General features: G+C 56.6%; 2 protein-coding genes across 5 annotated transcripts in view; both read left to right on the top strand.

The window, feature by feature from the left end:
* Positions 1–5,894, top strand: part of Fam178b (family with sequence similarity 178 member B) — an 84,568-nt gene extending 78,674 nt beyond the window's left edge. Inside the window, exons 13-15 of the mRNA XM_051204576.1 lie at positions 3,922–3,999; positions 4,333–4,485; positions 5,779–5,894. Coding sequence (XP_051060533.1) covers positions 3,922–3,999; positions 4,333–4,485; positions 5,779–5,811 — 264 coding nt within the window. The 3' untranslated portion in view covers positions 5,812–5,894. The remainder of the gene's footprint in view (positions 1–3,921; positions 4,000–4,332; positions 4,486–5,778) is intronic.
* A 4,515-nt stretch (positions 5,895–10,409) lies between these two features.
* On the top strand, positions 10,410–19,500 carry Sema4c (semaphorin 4C). Of its 4 annotated transcripts, XM_051204558.1 has the most exons (16): positions 10,410–10,693; positions 12,636–12,781; positions 14,254–14,402; positions 14,653–14,715; positions 14,835–14,933; positions 15,082–15,178; positions 15,284–15,400; positions 15,496–15,647; positions 15,741–15,916; positions 16,257–16,401; positions 16,511–16,733; positions 16,824–16,936; positions 17,887–18,047; positions 18,128–18,198; positions 18,337–18,954; positions 19,044–19,168. In XM_051204558.1, exons 2-16 carry the CDS (start codon positions 12,673–12,675, stop codon positions 19,094–19,096), a joined length of 2,346 nt encoding a protein of 781 aa, XP_051060515.1. In that variant the 5' UTR covers positions 10,410–10,693; positions 12,636–12,672; the 3' UTR covers positions 19,097–19,168. The 4 variants fall into 4 exon arrangements, with proteins under 4 accessions (XP_051060515.1, XP_051060513.1, XP_051060512.1 ...); XM_051204556.1 differs by having other exon boundaries at positions 12,633–12,781; positions 18,337–19,500; XM_051204555.1 differs by having other exon boundaries at positions 18,337–19,499.

Below are 19,500 nucleotides of genomic sequence, written 5' to 3'. Positions count from 1 at the left end.
CACTATGCCTTCATTTTGGAGAGACTAAGGTTAGAACTCAGAATTTTACCTTTGCTAGACCAGGATTCTACCTCTGAGCAACATCCCAAGCCAACCCCCCCCCCACCTGCTCCCCTACAAAAGCACTGGCAGGGACTCAACATCTGCCTGCCCTGAGTAGGCAGAGTCCTAAGACCTCAAGTGAGTCAGAATCTAACCCTGAGGGCTCTCTGCAATGGGAAAACACACCACCCCCAGGCTGCAGGGTGATTCCTTTGGTGAAATGGTTTAGAAAATGTGAACACCCTATTCCTCTTCCCCACACCCAAACCAAAAAGTAATAATAATAATAATAATAAAAGTTTATCTGGGGTTTCCTTGAAGACTGAATTACGGGAGTGGGTGTGAGAGCTTGAGTGTGAAGCCAGGCCTTTCTGACTGCACAGATTAAATACACTGGCAGCCTGAACTCCTGTAGTCCTTCTCCAGGGCGGTCCAGGGAGCCTAAGGCCTGCCCACCAAGCCTCCTTCAGGAAGATAAATCCTGCAGCCCCGATTGTGCAAAGACCTCCACACTTGAGCTTGGGGCAGGCGGATGTGCAGGTGGGGTAGGGGTGTTAGAGAAAGGCATTTACAGGAGAAAGGGCTCAGAGGTGAGGGGTCACAGGTCATTGCCCTCCTCTGAGGTGAGGGGTCACAGGTCATTGCCCTCCTCTGAGCCCTATAGCCCGCACTTCCCATCTCCCTGACGTGCCCCTCCCCCAGCTCCCTAGGCCACCTCTCCTCATCAGAAAGGGGCCTGGGCCCAGTCAGGATCAACTAAAGTAGGCAGAGTCCTGTTGGAAAATCTGACTCTATCAGTAAAGTATACTTATTATACAGGGTTTTTTTGTTTGTTTTTGTTTTTGTTTTTTTGTTTTGTTTTGTTTTTGTCTCAGGTAGTACAGGCTATCCTTGAACTCACTGTGTAGCTAAGGATGACTTTGAATTTCTGATCCTCCCACCTCTAAGGAATGCTGGAATTACAGGCATGTGATACCAGGCCCAATTTTATGGTACTAGGAATTGAACCTAAGACCTGCATGCTAGGCAAACACTATATTAAATGAGCTGTATCCCCAGGCCCCCAGAAATAGTCCCTTTCTTTTTCAAAAAAGATTTGTATTACTTATTTAAAATATTATTTATTTTATTATTATTTTGTTGTTGTTTTTTGTTTTTCGAGACAAGGGTTTCTCTGTATTGCTTTTGAGGCTGTCCTGGAACTAGCTCTTGTAGACCAGGCTGGCCTCGAACTCACAAAGATCCTCCTGCCTCTCTCCCGAGTGCTGGTGAGTGCCACCACACTTTTTCCTTCTTCCCATCCCTTTCCTGTACTACCCATGACCTTGCTTCCCCTCAACCTCATGGTCTCTTTTTCTTTGTTATTACAAATATGTTCCTATTTATTTATTGAGACTGGGTCACGCTGGGTAGCCCTGAGTAATCTGACTCACTAGGCCAGACTGGCCTCAAACTCACAGAAATGCATCTATCTGCCTCTGTCTTCCATGAATGCTGTTATTAATGCATGTACCATCACATCCCTCAGATTCTGCCTATTTTTGATTGTGTACATATGTGTGTATGGGGTATGTGCGCATACAGTGTGCACGGTCAAGGAAGCCAGAGACATCGGAATCCCCTGGAGCTGGAGCTACAGGTGGTTGTGAGCCTTCCAACTGGTGTTGGCAGCTGCCATCCTCTCCAGCCACCCCTCCACCCCCGCACATATTTGAAAGTGGAAGAAAGAGGATGTGGGCTAAGGATGCAGCTCAGGGGAAGAGAGTGTGCTTCACTTACTTCTGAGTTTAGTCTCTAGCAGGCATGTACGTGCACAAACACACACGCACAGCAACCACACGCACACGCACATCAACCACACACACACTCGCACACACATGCACACACACGCACACACAGCAACCACACACACACTCATATACACACACACACACACACACATGCTCGCACACACCAACCACACAGTATGGAGAACAGCAAAAAGAATATGAAAGACACATCTTGCAATCTTTTGTCCCAGAAAGGCGGTGCATACTGGTGTGTTCAGCCCACACCAGATACTGCTACCCTGGGTCACCAGCACCCCAAGGACCTCTAATCAGCCTCCCACAACCCCACACTCCTCAGTCTCTCTTCAGCCTGCCCTCTCCCTTACTCCCCTCCAAGCCCAGCTAACTGCCTGGCTGAGCAGCCCTGCCTCCTCGCCAGGCCCGCCTGCCTCCTGCGTCAGCCCCAGGGTCTGTCTGGTGCTGTAATCTACTGCCTCTGCCTCCTTAGGGCCATTTTTGCCTCAGCCCTTCTCTCCGGCTTAGTCACTTCCTCCCTGCAGCCCCTACCACGCTCTGTCCAGAAGCAGAAGGACTCCTGAGGCTCCTTCTCACTCTGAGTAGAAGCTCTTAGTCAAGTTGAGATGCACAGGCCTGAGCCTGTAGAACGAAGGGGTCTCTGAATTCCTTAGGGCTCTCTATTTAATGCTGGATGGCCAGCAGTACTCAGCCCAGGGAGGGGGTGGGGGGGCAGGTAGAGCCCAGTTCGGAAAGCTTGGATGTTGCCCGCCCACCCCACGATGGCCTGTCTCCGTACCCCCCACCCCCCAGTCCATCAGTCTGTGGAGTCAGGTCTCCTGGAGGCTTTGGCTATTCTGCTGATGTCTTTCCTAAGCAAGGCAATGCTGCTGCAGGGAGCCCAGGTGGCATTTCTCCCCAGGAGACATTGGTCTTAGTGCACAGGCCAAGTTGAGTGTCTTCAGAAGCGGCTCTAGGGAAGGTTCTTGGTCCCTGCAAAAATGATGCAGTTGTTTCTTGGCCACCATCTGGCTATCCAAAAGGACAGGAGTAGCGGGACGTTGGAGGCGCACGCCTTTGATCCCAGCACTCGGGAGGCAGAGGCTGGCAGATCTCTGTGAGTTCGAGGCCAGCCTGGTCTACAGTGCGAGTTCAGGACAGTCAAGGCTACACAGAGAAACCCTGTCTCACAAAAGCAAGGAGAACAAAGCTAAGAGCAGGCTGCTGGTGTCAGTAACCCTCCATCTATCAGGAACCTCATAGTTCATTTTCTTTGCTAGCAGGCAGAAATTCCCTAGATGAATACCTCCAGTAGAGAGTCCAAGGGTGTCACATGCCTGTCCCTTCTGGCCCTTGTTCTAATTCTCTTGTTTTTCTTTTTGTCTCTTTTTTGTGTTCATTGTTGCTGTATGTTTTCTTGACGGGGGGGGGGGGGGGGAGCGGTCTTCCTATGTAGCCTTGGCTGGCCTTGAACTTACGGTCTTCCTGCTTTAGCTTCGAAGTTAGGGATTACCTGGACTTTGCTGTGGTTTTTATCTCTGAAGTGGTGGCAAGAGTGAGGGCGGACGTGGGGGGGAAGGTATGAAGATATTCACCCCATACTGTTCCCACTGGCCTCCCTTCCCTCGCCAGCTTCCTGTCTGTAGTCAGGACTGATGTCAGACAGTGCTCCGTTGGGTTTGGACGTTGCTTATCCACTGTGGGGCACGTTTCCAAGGTGGGGGCTTAGAGGTTGCACTTGGGACAGCTTCACCTCAGTCACTGAGCACAGGCCTAGGTGACTCAGCAAACAGCTGTGCAGGGGTCGGAGTGCACAGACCCTCTGGGCTCTCATTTCTGGAGCCTTGGCGGTGGTATGGCTTTCTAGGTGGCAGACATTTGGGGGTAATTGTTAGTTCCAAGGAATGTGGGCACAGCCTACTGGGACAATGACGGCTCTAAGACAACGAGGCCAAGTTGTGTCCATGCAGGCCTTCCTTGAAGGTGCTTTTCTGGAAGCTGTTGTATGCTGAGAGCGAGGCCCTTCACAGGCTCCATGGAGTTAAGAAAGCGCCCTTGCTGTGTTCTCTCTCTCTCTCTCTCTCTCTCTCTCTAGGTCTGCTATCTGTGCCACAGCCTCCTGACACTGGCTGGGGTGGTGGTCAGTAGCCAGGATATCACTCCAGATCAATGGGTGAGTCTCCCAAGATTCTGGAGCAGGGAAGGGTTGGGTACCCAGTGGTATCCACTGCTTGAAGCAATGTGGGACCTCAGCGGCCAGGATGGAGCCAGCCTTCCATCAGGAACTGTAGAGTGGAGAGGGCTGCCAGGGCCTCTTCCGCCCACCCTGTCCCAAGAGCCATTCCCAAGGGATGCTGACCTGTCCCCTAGGAGCTGCCCTCCCCCCTCCCTTTCCTGCCCCGCTTCCCAGCAGCCACTCAGAGACCTCTCCCCTGCTGCCTTAGTCCTCCTTGCCCTGGCCTCCAGAGTCTGCCTGGCGTATGACAGGCCCCCTCCTCCTCTGCAGGGCGAGCTGCAGCTGTTATGCATGCAGTTGGACCGCCACATCAGCACCCATATCCGGGAGAGCCCCCAGGCCATGCACCGGACCAAACTCAAGGACCTAGCCACCCAGACCTACATCCGCTGGCAGGACCTGCTGGCTCACTGTCAGCCCCAGGTGCTGCCCCACGCTGCCCTAGTCCTGGGAGGGAAGGGAAGTAGCCTGTCAGGGGGCTTGGCAGGCCCAGCGGCACACCCCCCCCTGAAGCTGCTGTACTCCACAGGGACAGGGTGGAGTGGGCAGTGTGGTGAAGGGTGGGGATGTCTCAGGGGACCTTCGTTCTTAATCCAGGACCCAGGGAGGGGATGCAGAAGGGGACACAGGGAGGCCTGTTCGTGAACTAATGCAGAGAAACTCAGCCCTCATGCGCAGTCGTGAACAGCCAGGAAGGGACGCCCGCCGGAGGCAACAGCTGTCCACCCCCTGTCCACTTGTCCTGTAGACCTCAGCTGGCTTCGCGCTTTGTTAAGAGCATTTCCCAGGCCGCTCTGTTTTGTTTTGTTTTGTGGGGGGGGGGGCGGCTCCTTCATGCTAAGCAATGCCTTGCCACACCTCACAGCCACAGCACACACTCTCATTCTGTATGAGCAAGCTCTGTTCTTGGAACTATCTCAGCTCATCTAGGTAGTAATATTTAGCTACAGAGTGAAGACCCTTTTCTTCGGGAGCCTGAAGAGCCCTCAGGAGGCAGGGATTGTTACAAGTCCATTTCACAGATGAGCAAACTAGAGGTTCCAGAGGGTCAGTGGCTTGCCCCGTCATGTAAGCTTCGAGTGAGTGCGAACATTTGGGTTCACAGCCAGCCTCGGTCCTTGGCACAAAGCAGTCCCCATCTGCACACTCCCTTCCACACCCCATTTCTCCAATACCCATGTCCTGCTGGCTGGCCCTGAGCCCCTCAGCCCTTAATGGAGACAGCTGGACTTTGTGTTCCCAGCATGCCTGTCCCTGACTCCTCCCTTACAATTCCCTCTAACCCTGACTTGAGGCTGACACACTGGCCATAGGCTGTTACTTGGTGTTTAGATTCCCAAGTCCCTGAGAAACAGAAGACTGGAACTCAGCCCTTCCCCTGATCCTCTGGTCTCTGGCAGGAAACACTGCTTGTCATAAAGAGGAGGCAAGGTGATTGGAGCCTGGCCGGGCGTGTGCGCAGACACCATCTTCCTCCCTTATCCCTTGGGCCATTAGTGGTAGGAGATAACACCTGGCTGAGCCTTCTAGGCACTTCAGTCAGGTAGCCTGCTGACCTACTGCATCTGGTCTCTGAGCCTGAAGAGTCTTAGTGCCACAGCACCTGGTGTGAAAGACGCCTCTCTGTGGATGGGAATGGACGCCACCGATATGGGCCTGTGCACAGAGGGCAGTTCTGGGCTAGGCCATTACAGACTGCTTTTCTTTCCTTCGCAGGGCCAGTACTTCAGCCCCTGGAAAGACATTTAAAGCGATAAGGGCAGAGTGGCCCAAGGCTCTGGACTCCAGCAAGGAGAGAACTATAGGAGGCTGAAGCCTAGGAAGCGAGAGACTACTGCCACTAGGGCCCTCGCCCCCCCCCCCCCGGCCACCCCACCCTTGAACTCCCCTGACTGCTCAGCCCTCTCTTCTATCCTGGGGCCTCGTCTCTATAGCTCTGGCTTCCTGGGTCGTCCTGGGCCGTCCTTGTTGGTCACTGCCCCCACCCCACCCTCTCTGTCCATCACTAATATGGGTTCCTTTGTGCCCATTAAAGTCTTGTTTTGGTATCAGCGGTTTCCTTCCTTACCCCCTGTCCTGGGGCCTCACCTCTGCTTGACTGCTGGTCTCACCTCTGACAGTCATGTGACTGGGGCCTAGGACCCACCTCCTGCACTTGAGCGGTCACCCCTGCGAACAGAGTTGCTGGAGCCTGGGCACTCTTGGATGAAGAACATTTGTGTGGGTCCTGCCTGGGACTACTCCGCCCCTTCTAGGGATGCTATACAGAGAGGATGGGGATCAGGGCTGTAATTACGATTAATTCAACTTATCCTTGAGCTCTGAAATCAACTCCTTAGACTTAGGAGTGGGGGTGGATGCTTGTATTCCTTTCCCTGGCCTTGCCCCCGGGTCAGTTGGTCCTGATCTCTAACTGTATAAGTGGATGTCTTTGACCTGCATTCCTGGAGGAGTGACTGGGCCCTTTTGTAGCTCCGGGAGCAAGCCCCTAGCCCCTGTTTACTTTCTTATCTGTTCACTCCTCTGACAAAATCCATGCTCATCTCTGGTCCCCTCTACACTTCCAGAGCTAGAGTGAGCTTTGCTGCAGGTATAAGAGGTGCCAGGAGGTGGCAGAGGATAAGTCCATGCCTCAGCTGGTGATGGCCGGTCGCACGCAGTTTTCTCTGTTTATGTGCTCCAGGGTTAGGGACTGACTAGGAAGGAGATATAGACACTCAAAAAGAACATACCTGAAGTCAAGACCCCATACCTCCCTAGGTCTGTTTCTGACACAGTCACCTCCCTCTCTGGGTCCCCAGAAGGCCAGGAGCTAGAGACATCTATTATTTAGTGACAAGGCATGGGCTCTGTGCAGCACTGGGTACCACAGAGGACATCGTTTCTGTCACAGCCTCTGCCAAATGAGAAGTGGAAGAAACCCGTCCACAGCCAGGTGACTTGACTGATAGCTCTGGCTTCTTCTCTTCCTGGCTGCATCACAACCCTCTTTGGCATACCCTCCCACCCCAGCAGCAGCAAGCAGGCCAGCCTCAGGTCTCTGAGAGGAGGCTCTGGAGAGCCAGCCCTTTTCACCCTGCCTCTGGGCACCCCTGCTGGACACAGTACATCCTGACCGTTCATCCTCGCTAACTGGGTTAGCTCTGGAAACCTGGAAATCACCTTGAAATTTCCCTCTCTTGTTCTCATTGCCAAGGGAAGAGGGGTGGGTAGGCTGAACTGGGGGATTTCCAGTTCTTGAAGCTGCCCTTACCTGGTTTTAAGAAAAGGGATCTAGGTGTCCATCAATGCAGGCATCTGAAATCCTCCCCAGCTCCTTACTCCCCAAACATACTCATTCCTGAGAGAAATAGATACAGGGGAGAGGAGGCAGGCCTTGGTGACAACTCAGTCCCATCCAGAAGCCTGGCTGCAACCTGAGCAGAGGTATGCAATGTGAGGTCACTCAAGGGTGGACACTGTCCCCTGGGTCATGTAAGTGTCCTATTCTGGGACGGACTGGGAGCTGACCAGTCCTAAAACTGGGTTGGGATCAATCAGAAACGGAGCCTCTTGAAGGCCACGAATTCTGGAATGAAGCTGGCTGTTTTACCATTTGCCCTCCAGGTCTCTGATCCTAAGCTCCTGGGAGAAGGCAAGGGATATCCTGATAGAAGCCACTGGAAAAGCAGTATCCTGGGCTGCGATGACAGATGTTTTCCTGCTTCCTTTTGGAAGGGAGGGGCTGGGAAGGGAAAGGCTTCCCAGGTGGACAGCTTTGATAACTCTCCTTTGGAGGAAGTAGACCGGGAAGTCCCTTTCCTACGTCACAGTCCCTGGGTGGCAGTGGTCAGAGCGCTCCTTGAGACATGGCTGACCCTGGTCCTTTCACGGTCCCACCTGTGGGGAGACGTGGGCTCCTGGCTACCTTGGAAATGGTCCCGGGCCAAGGAGGCCTTGACTCGAGTCCCTAGTGTACACTGTACACCTTCCTTTCACTAGTTAGCTGGGAAAGGCTACTATGACCAGTATTGGGTTTCCATAAGGATGGGCTTGAACTCAGTGGGACATTTGACGTGTCTGCTTGATCACAAGCATTTAAGCTCTGGCCAAAGGGGCATTAAGGGGGTCTGGCCTGTCAGGCTCCAATGAGGATTAGTGTGCTGCCTTCCCTAGGCTGTGCTAGGCAGGCCTAGGGAGATTATACAGATAGATGTCCTTATCTTTTTTTTCCTTGATGGAAGGTCCAGGATCCTTATTTTTCTGCCAGCTGTCCTTTTATTAAAAAGCATGAATCATGAACAAGTAGTCATTGGAAGAAACTTTGTCTTTTGCCCACCCACCTGTGGGGAAGACCGGAGGTAGTAAATAGAGGTGGTAAATAGAGCATGGCAGGCAGGAGTGTGCAGAGGTAGCTTGTCCCGGGGATGGGGATGGGGATGGGGATGAGGGGGGGGAACCCTATTGATGAGGAGCCCAGTGGGGAGGGGCTCCCCGGCGCTGTTACTGGAGCAGTCTGGTCTTATTTCCACTCCATCCCTGGCTTAGAAGACCCTAATGCCTGCCATGAAGGTACAAAATACTGTCCCTGCCAGTGAAACCAAAACCTTGTGAAACTTTCCACCGGAGCCACCTTGGAGGCAGAGCCAGGGAGCTCAGATCACTACTGAGCCGTCCTTATTCCTGGGGGCAAGACTTAAGGGTGAGAGAGAGGAAAACAACAGACAATGGAACGTTAGCTTTTGTGCATGGTGACTGTTAGAAAGACAGAAATTGGAATCACAGAACTCAACTTTTTTTTTTTTTTTTGAAACAGTCTCAGTAGGGTGCCAAGGTGGGTGTGAACTGAAGGGCTCGCTGTTTTCCTAACTCAGCCTCCCCAAGCAACTATAGATTCCTGCCATCACTCCAAGACCTCATTCAAAAATTTTACCTTGCTGTTTATGTGAATTTGAGCCAGTTTTAGATCTTGCTTAATCTTTCTGATAAAATGAGAGAGACAGTCGATGGCTGGCTTAGAAGTCCTGCTTCAGCCTCCCAGGGCCGAGGATACTCAGCTTTTACGGTGTCCTGAGCACATCAGAAAATTTGACAGCTGGCTACAAAATGAGTGCACAGAACAACAGAGCAAAGGCTAGCTGTGTAGCAGCTTATGCTTATTGAGATGGAAACCCAGTGTGAGCCAGAGGAGGGACCTGCATGTCTCCCTCGATGGCCAGCTCCAACCGGACTTTCCCTGCCCGTCCCTGGCAGTACCTGGCTTGCCTTCTGTCTCCAGCATCTCCAGAGCTGCAGCTTTGTTTCCTAATGGAAAGGAGCTGGGAAGTGTGGCCCTGGACAGCGGGGGAGAAGGGGCCCTTCTGTGTCCTAGCAAAGACACAATTGTTACTGAAACCAGACTGGGCTGCCTTTCTTAGCTATCCACACTGCTCTCCACTTTTCAGATGCCAAGTTTTAACCCAGAACAAAAGCCTCTGTCGGACTGACTTATACTCCAGATCTGCTGATGGGATCTCACGCGTTTCTCCCCTCTAGAACTGTCCCTGGGGCTTAAAGTTACCACAGAATCTTCAGGCCTTTACTCTTCCCTTTTTCCCCCGTTCTTTGAGCCTGGCTAGGGGTGGTCTGCAGGTACCTGGTGGAGCAGCTTCCCCGAGATTCTCTGCTGCCTAGCTTGAGGGCCAGCTGGCTGGCAGGAGGACTTGCCATCCAGCAGGGCCCAGGAGGCCAAAGCGACAAGTTATCTAGGAGCGACAGTGGGCGGAGGCTGGCAGTTCTGAAGGTGGTAGTGGTTGTCCACACAGCTCCCTTCAGCTCCTTTCATCTGAACAAGTGGCACTAGGAGTCATTTCCTGGTGGTAGGTTCTGCTGGAGCCGGAAAACTAGGAGTTGCCTGGAGACTTGTGTGTGTGTGTGTGTGGGGTCTTCTCTGCCTATTAGTTAGCTGCTCCTTCCAGCCCAAGGGTTAGAGCCAGAAAGGAGGACTCTGGAGCCAACAGGCTGACCACTGTGGTTAATTAACCCCTGAGAGAGCCATCGGTTTCCTCCGTTGCTTCCCTCCCTTCGGATACGCATCCCAAAATGGCTCGGCACCTTTCGTTCCTGTAACTGGAGCTTGGGGGGAGCCCCTCAGCCCTTCCTGAGCCCAGCCCGCCCGCAGGGCTTGAAGGCACACTTCGGGAAGACCAGGTGAGTGCGGTTCCCGGTGGCGACGCCTGGAGTCCCTCCCCGCGCCCCTCCCTCGCCGGCGCCGCGGCGTAGACCTTGACTCCCCGGCGGCTAGAGTCCTAGAGTCGCCAGGGTCCCAAAGCCTCCGAGCTGGACGAGCACGGCAGCGGGTCGCAGCCCCCTTCTTGGGCGGGTCTTAGCGTCCCGCCCCCGGCCACCACTCGCCACCCTCCTCGCCTGACGTCAGAGGGTTGGGGGCGGAGAGCAGCGGCAGCAGCGGAGAAAGAGCCGGCGCCCGGCGCGGTGGAGCACGGACCCCGAGCTCTGGGGCGCCGAGAGCGGTGCTGGGGCAGAGGGGTGGTGGCGCCGGAGCCTAGGCGTGCTGGCGGGCGCACGCGGGCTGGAGCGGGGCGGGTGTGGAGGAGGACCGTGGCCGGAGCCGAACGCGAGGGCGGCGCCCAGGGATTGGAGCTGCACGACAGAGGTGAGTGAGGCCGGAGCCCTGGGGCCCTGGAGCTGCCGCTTTGTCCCCTTGACTCGGGTAGGTGCTGGCGTGCGCACGAGGGGACCCGTCTGGGGGTGCAGGGCGGGGCGGCAGCGCGGACAGCTGTCCGATCCGGGTCCCTCTCAAGCCCTCCGCGGGCTGCCCAGCGGACGATCAGCAAGCAGCAAGGCAAGCAATGTCTGCAGCTCCAGTGGCCGGAGAGGCGGGCGCCTTAGGGTGTGGAGCCAGGGGCAGTGGGAGACCCCCGGGCTGTCCGGCGCGCAGTCCGGATTTCTGCCAGGTTCGCGAACTGCTCCGGTTCCCCCACCTCGACGGAAAGTTCGGGGCGGGCTTGGACCGTGGCCGATGTTGTGGGATCGGATTTCCCTAGCGCGGCCCCCCGCCCTCCCGTTCTGCTGGGGAGGCGGGCTAGCACTGAGAACCAACCCACACTCTTCGGAGCTCGGCCGCCCGGTCCCGCGCTCCAGCGCCGCGATCCACGATCGGCTGGCTGCTCCGGGTGTGCAAGTGTGGGGCGCAATCCTGGCCCTGCACCCCTCCATCCCCCTGGCTGTCCGTGTCCCTTGCCTTGGAAAGAGCTGGGGGTTGGGTCACGGTACGCGGGCGGATTCTCGGAGCACGCCACCGGGTTGTGACCCCAGCGTAGGGTAATTGGCAGAGGGGAAGCTGAGGGTGTGTCAGGGGGACTGCCCCGGGAAAGGCAGCCCCCCCCCCACGCCTTCCCGCGCAGGGGTTCGGGGCCGACAGGGGGCGTCCGCAAGCCAGGTTTTGCCACGCTCCCACTGCTGCCGCTTTGTTTGCATTCAAATCCCCGGAGCTGGGGGAGGGGAGAGCCCACGGTAGGAAGACTTGGACCGGGTCTTGGCATGGAACCTTTGTTTTGGGTGAAATCCCAAGATTCTGCGTCTCTGTTATCGGCCCCGAACGTCTGGATTAGTGGAAACCAGCCCCTCTGGCCTAGTGCCTAGGCCGGGGTCCCCGGGGGTCAATCTCCGAGTTAGGAACGTTCGTCAGAGCCAGGGGGAGCGCAGCCCTCGAGGGCCATTCGTGGGCATATCATGTGCTCCAGGAGAAACCCCCTTAGGCCTCCCAAACCCATTTCACGGCCCCGCTCCCGCCGCGGTGAGGAGATCCCCATAAGCCCGGAGCCTGCTCGTTGCCCGACCGCCTCTCGGATGGAGGGTCGGTGTCTCCGAAGGCTGTTGGAAGAACAGGACTGGCCCTGGTCGTTTCCACGCCCATCCCACCCACTTCCTGCCTCCCTCTTGGGCAACAAAGGGGCCTCGGGAAGCTGGGCCCTTTTGGTTCCCGGCCCCACTCCTACTCCAGCCCTGCTGATGTGGAACCGGGTTTGGGCTCAGCCCGGCTATTGTCTGCGCTGGGGGAGGGGACAGGCTGGGGCCGGGAACTCTGCACGTAGCCTGCATCAAGTCCCCCATTGGGGGTCTTGGCTCTACCTACCGCCTGCCTGCTCTGCCGAATAAGGAAGGGGTATACCTCCCCAAATTAGGTCTTGGGGTTGGCCGGAGCCCAGGTAGCAGGTCCTGTTTCTTAAGATGATTCTAAAATCTTAGAAATGAAGGAAGGACAGGAGGGGAGTCCCTTTCTTATTTTTACTACACAACTCCCTGTTGAAGAGAGGGAGTAGGGATGGCCTGGAGGCCATAGAAGGCTCTTTGATGACTGCCCACGCCTACTGCTTGCTGACTCAGCTCCTCCCTTTGCTCCTCCGGGAGACCCCCGGGGCCCCTGGGAGGCAGAGGCCAGTTGCAGAAACTAGGTCTGTTCCAAAAAAGGGGAGCAGGGGGAGATCCAGGAGCTCCGGGGGAGTTGTGTTCAAGTGTGCGCCCTGCGCTGCCGGTCTCTTGGTGCGGGCCCTCTTCCGGTCTGTGATGCTGACCAGTTTCTTTTCCTTCAGCAGGACTGCTGGACTGAAGTTTAGAGCCGGGGTGTTTGCCATGGCCCCGCACTGGGCTGTCTGGCTGACGGCAGCAGGGCTTTGGGGTCTGGGCATTGGGGCTGAGGTGTGGTGGAACCTGGTGCCCCGGAAGACAGTATCTTCTGGGGGTGAGTACCTGAAGCATGGGAGGCGGGGCCAGAGGGAGGCAGGATTGGATGCTGGGGGAAGAAGGGGATGATGCTTGCTGAGGAATTACCCCCGAGCATGCACCTTTATACTGATATGTGTGGTTGTGGCTTTCTAAGAAATGCGAGTGGCCCCAGGGACCCAGAACCGGCAGGGCAGGTGGAGACCTGGGATTTGCCCCCATCTGACACCAGAATAACTCTGTGCAATCTCTCATCGCCCCCCACCCCCGACCCACACCTGACTGTCTTGGTGTGCAAGGGAGGTAGTTTCTGAGTCACCCTCACCGTTCCTCACTAGAATTGTCATTAGTGCTTGGAAGCCTAGAGAAAGAAACCTGAACCCTGGGGCAAGTGTAAGTCTAACCCCATCTCCAGTCTCTCTAGCTGTCTGTCCCTAGAAGCCCCTTAACTCACCCAATGGTCCTCCCCTGCGGCCACAGCACTGGAGCTGTCTGGTGGTTCTAGGTGGGTGTATATACGTGCTTGTGCTTAACGGGGAAAGGAGGCAGAGCTGAACAGAGCGAGCTTGCACACACACCTGTATGAAGAGGTGATGTCAGGTGTTTGTACCATTTGGGCTCTTGGGACATGGGATGATCTCACCTCCCACAGGCTGCACTCAGCGGCAAAGGAGCCCCTCCCATGCCGACCCAGCTCTGGCTGCTCATTGCCTCCAAGACTGAGGCTGACTTAAGTGTGGACCCTGTCTGTGGCCAGGTGGCCAGGAATATGGGCTTCTGACAGATCACATGACTATGTGTATGATAGTGCCCTACGTGTGCTGGATGGCAGCCCAGCATCTCAGGCTTCAACACCATCTCTAATCTCTTGAGTCTCTGGTTCCTTTGCCCTCCCAGTCCTAACTTCTTCCTCCTTCCCCACAATGCCACCTTGCCAGCCCATACCCACCTGTGTTCGCATCTCTGGCAGCCTGGATGGGCACTTACTGGTGCTGGTGTGAATGGCTTCTTAGACAAGGAATGCCCGCCACCGTTCTGCGCCTCCCTACCCCTTTGGGTCTGCCACCGGGGTCTGGCTGGACTCTAATATGGTCCAGGAGTGGCAGAGCAAAAGGAAGAAATGGCAGCTGAGGAGACCAGGGTGGGCCAAGTGCCCGGCTCCGTGCCTGAGGTACCGCTGACCCATCAGTCAGATGGCTTCCTGTGGCCGGAAGCTTTGGCTGAGATATCCTTCCTTCCCCTTTACCAGCCCAGATTGTCTCCTCCCAGGCTGACAAGGGGCTTTGGAAGCCTGGGTAGGGTGGAGCTCTTGAGCCAGAGTCTATTCAGAAAAAGTCCTTTCTGGCCAGTAGGGTTTGGCTGTCATCTGTGTGTGTGGCGCTAGCTTCTGTGGAGATGGGTGATGGTGAGGCCTGGGGGCCTCCTGGAACCCGGGGAGGCTGCCACTCACCCCTTGCTCATTCCCACCTTGTTCCTGCCCTGTGTCTACAGAGCTGGCCACAGTAATGAGGCGCTTCTCCCTGCCGGGCGTCCAGGACTTCCTGACCTTGACCCTGAGAGAGCACTCTGGGCTCTTATATGTGGGGGCCCGAGAGGCGCTGTTTTCCTTCAGCATAGAGGCTCTGGACCTTCGCGGAGTGGTGAGAGGTCGGGCAGTGGGAGGCACAGGGGGACAGGGAAAGGGCGGGGCGGGCCTGGGCAGGCTGTCCCTCAGCCCAGAGGTCTCCTGGTGGCGGGGTTCCCCGTTGCTCTCCCCTTTGGGGCTCTGCCAGGAGGGATAATTTGGGGCTTGTGTCAGAATCGGGACCAGGTGTCACGCACGGTGTAGCTCTGTGGCACACGCTTAGCACATGCCTGTGACATTGCTGATGTGTCCTTTCCCATCCTCAGATCTCCTGGAGGGCCCCAACTGAGAAGAAGGTGGAGTGTACCCGGAAAGGGAAGAGCAACCAGGTGGGTGCTCAGGGCGCTTTGTCCACGGCGGCCTCCCTCTCCATTCTGGACCCTGGTGGCCCCGCCCACGCCCTTGATTCTCAGTTCTCACTGACGTGTGTGTACCTCTCTCCCTGAAGACCGAATGCTTCAACTTCATCTGCTTCCTCCAACCATACAACACCTCCCACCTGTATGTCTGCGGTACCTACGCCTTCCAGCCCAAGTGCACCTACATCGTGAGTGTTATTCCCCTCTTCGGGCGTGTCCCTTACCCACCTGTCCCTAATCTCTGTGACTCCCTTCCTTGAACTCTTGAGACCATGATTTTTCAGGCTGCGCAGGGCCCCACATTAATGCCTGTCTTTCGTGTCTTCCTGCCCCTAGAACAAGTTCAATTTCAAATTGAAGCGTGAAGAACTTGAGGATGGGAAGGGTAAATGTCCCTATGACCCAGCTAAGGGCCACACTGGACTCCTCGTGGGTGAGTGGCTGCCCCCTATACAGACAGGGTAACCCTTCTGGGACTTGGTTAGCCATCTGTACCTTCCTCCTCTGGCTTAGCTGATGTGCCATTTGTCTCTCGTAGACGGGGAGATGTTCTCAGCCACACTCAACAACTTCCTGGGCACAGAGCCTATTATCCTGCGGAACATGGGCCCCCACCACCCGGTCAAAACAGAGTACCTGGCGTTTTGGCTGAATGGTGAGTGGCGGCGGGATCGGGGAGGCCAAGAGTGGCCAAGCTAGGGCTTCAGAGACCCTAGCACTGTGCCACTGACCCGCCGTACTTTGCCCCAGAACCCCACTTCGTAGGCTCCGCCTATGTCCCCGAGAGCGTGGGGAGCTTCACGGGGGACGATGACAAGGTCTACTTCTTCTTCAGTGAGCGGGCAGTGGAGTATGACTGCTATGCTGAGCAGGTGGTAGCTCGTGTGGCTCGAGTCTGTAAGGTACCAAGTTCCGAAGCGGGTGTGGGGGAAGGCAGGGGGAGCCCCGAGGGCCGGGCAGGGGCTGACCAGCCGTGTCTCCTTGCCATCTGCCAGGGCGACATGGGGGGCGCGCGGACCCTGCAGAAGAAGTGGACAACTTTCCTAAAAGCACAGTTGGTGTGCGCGGCCCCTGACTGGAATGTCTACTTCAACCAGCTTCGGTCAGTGCACACCCTGCCGGGCACCTCTTGGCACAACACCACCTTCTTTGGAGTTTTTCAGGCGCGGTGGTAAGTGGCTCTGGGGGTGTTGGGGGTGGGGAGGAGCAGGTGGTCAGGCCGGCCGGGGTGGCTGTGTGGGTGTGAGGGCCTGCCCAGGTCTCTGGAAGGAAGTCCAGCCGGTCAGTGCCTGGCAGCCAAGATCACTCTGGCCTGCTCTTTTTAAAGCTCTGTCAGGGAGAGGAGCAGAAAAACTGCCTCAGGCGAAACCTCAGAGCCACCTTATGGCCCCGACGGCTGAGCCGGGCCCTACCTTCTCAGGGCTGCCTCTGGAGCGGGGAGCTGGGCGGGGTGGGATGCGGGCAGGTAGGCCCCAGGCCCGACTTCCCAGGTCCTTCCTTTGCTGTCCCAGGGGTGACATGGACCTGTCGGCAGTGTGCGAGTACCAGTTGGAACAGATCCAGCAGGTGTTCGAGGGCCCCTACAAAGAATACAGCGAGCAAGCCCAGAAGTGGGCCCGCTATACTGACCCGGTGCCCAGCCCCCGGCCTGGCTCGGTGAGTCCTGGGCGCGGCATGGCACGGATCGGCTCGGGGCTGCGCTCCCAGCACCAGGGCCCTGTCATTCCCCCCCCCCCACTGTTCACCTCCCCCCTCCCCCCCCCAGTGCATCAACAATCAGCACCGCCACAACGGCTACACCAGTTCCCTGGAGCTGCCTGACAACACGCTCAACTTCATCAAGAAGCACCCCCTGATGGAGGACCAGGTACGGCCTCGGTGGGGCCGCCCCCTGCTGGTGAAGAAGGACACCAACTTCACACACATGGCGGCCGACAGGGTCACTGGACTGGATGGTGCCACCTATACAGTGCTGTTCATCGGCACAGGTAGGCTCTTTGGGTGTGCCCAAGGCCGGCTGGGAGCCTGGGCAGGCCTCAGGCCTCGCCTTCCACACGCCCTCCTCATCGCCTCTCCAGACGATGGCTGGCTGCTGAAGGCTGTGACCCTGGGGCCCTGGATCCACGTGATAGAGGAAGTGCAGGTGTTCGACCAGGAGCCAGTGGGGAGTCTGGTGCTGTCTCAGAGCGAGGTAGGCGGCAGGGTGGACCACACATTCCGCACTGCGCACGCTCGCTCTCTCTCTCTCTCTCTCCCTCTCTCCGCATCACCGTCTACCTCACACCTGGTCTTTCTGCTTCCCTAGTCAGGTTCATGTGATTGGCCGGCTCAGGACTCCTCACTTAAGTCTTGCGGGTTCCAGGAAGGGCGGGCACTAGGCACCGGAACCTGCCCTCCAAGGGTTCTTACAGTCCCAGAATCCAGCCTTGGCAAAAACCCTCATGTTTTCTTCAGACCCTTCCAAGTGGGTCTGGGGCTTTGCCTGAGACCTCTTCTCAGTCATGCCCTGACTGAGCTCTGGCTGACCAGACCTCCCAGGCTCCAAGATGGTTTTGGTACGCATGCAGCAGGGACATCAGTCCCCAATGGGTGTCTGAGCCAGGCCCTCAATTTCCTGGATCATTCCCATGAAGCATTTGGTTTTTTTTGTTTGTTTGTTTAAATCTTCATGCAAAACTGGCATACCCACAGTAGCACCCTCTGACTTGGATTTGTTTGCCTTTTAGCAGCTATTGTGACACAAACTTGCTCCCGATCATTGAATGTTGAATAATGGCAGCAAGGGAAGTCTGGGCTAGAGCAAACCCAGATCGGCAGTCACCACTGAGACAGAGGGAAGCAGCTTAGATGGGTGCCCTTGCGCTGGCTCCTAGAGCTGGAGGACTGTGTGTGAGCAAGTGTGTTTACACCTCAGCCTCATAGTCTGCTGGCCTTGTCTAATGGGGTCACGTCTGTGCAGTGATTAGGATTGTGCTGGCTAAGCCCTCGTCAAGCTTGTCCCTCCCTCCTGCCTGGACTTTCCTCCTGCCTTCCTCCTCCTTTGGTACCTAGTGCGCCCATGCTCTCTGCACCAATCCCAGACACCTCTCTCTGTGCCCCGCTCGCTCTCAGAGGCTGAGCCCTTGCCCGGTTTTTCTGCAGAAGTTGCTCTTTGCTGGCTCTCACTCACAGCTGGTTCAGCTGCCCCTGGCTGACTGTACAAAGTACCACTTCTGTGCAGACTGTGTCCTTGCCCGGGACCCCTACTGTGCCTGGAATGTCAACACCAGCCGCTGTGTGGCCACCACCAGTGATCACCCGGGGTGAGTCTGCTGGTCAGGGCCAGGAGGGGAGGCAAGCGCAGTTTGGGGTTAGCCTTGCTGACGTCCTCTCCTCCCACCAGGTCCCTTCTGGTCCAACAAGTGACAAACTTGGACACCTCAAAGATGTGTAACCAGTATGGCATTAAGAAAGGTGAGCTGTTTTTCTTGTTGTTGTTCCTTTCTTTTGGGGATGGGCCCCGCATCACAGCCACAGTTGGCGCGCCTCCTCCGCTGTTGGCTCTGGGTTTCCTACGTTAATACTGTTCTCTCTCACCTTTCGCCTCTATAGTCAGACCTGTCTCCAAGAACATCACAATAGTGGCGGGCACAGACCTGGTCCTGCCTTGCCACCTGTCATCCAATTTGGCCCGTGCTCGCTGGACCTTCAAAAGCCAGGACCTGCCTGAAGGACAACCTGGCTCCTTCCTTTATGACCCAGGACTCCAGGTGCTGGTAGTGATGGCTGCCCAGCCCCGACACACTGGCCCCTATCGCTGCTACTTGGAGGAACAGGGGACCAGGCTGCCTGCAGAAAGCTACCGTGTTACTGTCGTGGCCGGCCCGTCTGTGACGCTGGAGGCCCGGGCTCCCTTGGAAAACCTGGGGCTGGTATGGCTAGCTGTGGTGGCTCTGGGGGCCGTGTGCCTGGTGTTGCTGCTGCTGGTGTTGTCTCTTCGTCGGCGACTTCGGGAAGAGCTAGAGAAAGGTGCCAAGGCGGCCGAGAGGACATTGGTGTACCCCCTAGAACTGCCCAAGGAACCAACCAGTCCCCCCTTCCGTCCTGGCCCAGAAACAGACGAGAAACTGTGGGATCCCGTTGGCTACTACTATTCAGATGGCTCTCTCAAGATTGTGCCTGGTCACGCCCGGTGCCAGCCCGGGGGTGGACCCCCCTCCCCGCCTCCTGGTATACCTGGCCAGCCCCTGCCTTCTCCAACTCGGCTTCACCTAGGGGGGGGTCGGAACTCAAACGCTAATGGTTATGTGCGCTTACAGCTGGGAGGGGAGGACCGAGAAGGACTCGGGCACCCACTGCCGGAGCTTGCTGACGAACTGCGCCGCAAACTGCAACAGCGCCAGCCACTGCCTGACTCTAACCCAGAGGAGTCCTCAGTATGAGGGGCCCCACCCACCTCATGGGTGGGGGCCCCTGGGAGGCACACTCTTTTGCACAGGCACCAGCTACCTCAGGGACACGGCGGGGCCACTTGCTCTGCCTGGGACAGACACTGCCCGGCATTTGCCCTGCCTCGAGGACCTGCTCAGCGTGGGGACTGCCACTGGGTGTGGCTCACCAGGACATCAGCCTCACAGGAGGCACGCCTTCCTCTGTGAGCTTCAGGCACGTGGGACCCAGCAGCCAAAACTTTGCAAGGCAGAAGTTTCAAGATGTGGGTATTTGTGCATACATGTGTTGGTGCGTGCGTGTATGTGTGTATGGAGGCGTGTTTGT

This window comes from Phodopus roborovskii, unplaced genomic scaffold (genome assembly GCF_943737965.1).
Source record: "Phodopus roborovskii unplaced genomic scaffold, PHOROB, whole genome shotgun sequence".
Lineage (NCBI taxonomy): Eukaryota > Metazoa > Chordata > Mammalia > Rodentia > Cricetidae > Phodopus > Phodopus roborovskii.
This window is presented reverse-complemented; position numbering and strand designations above follow the sequence as displayed.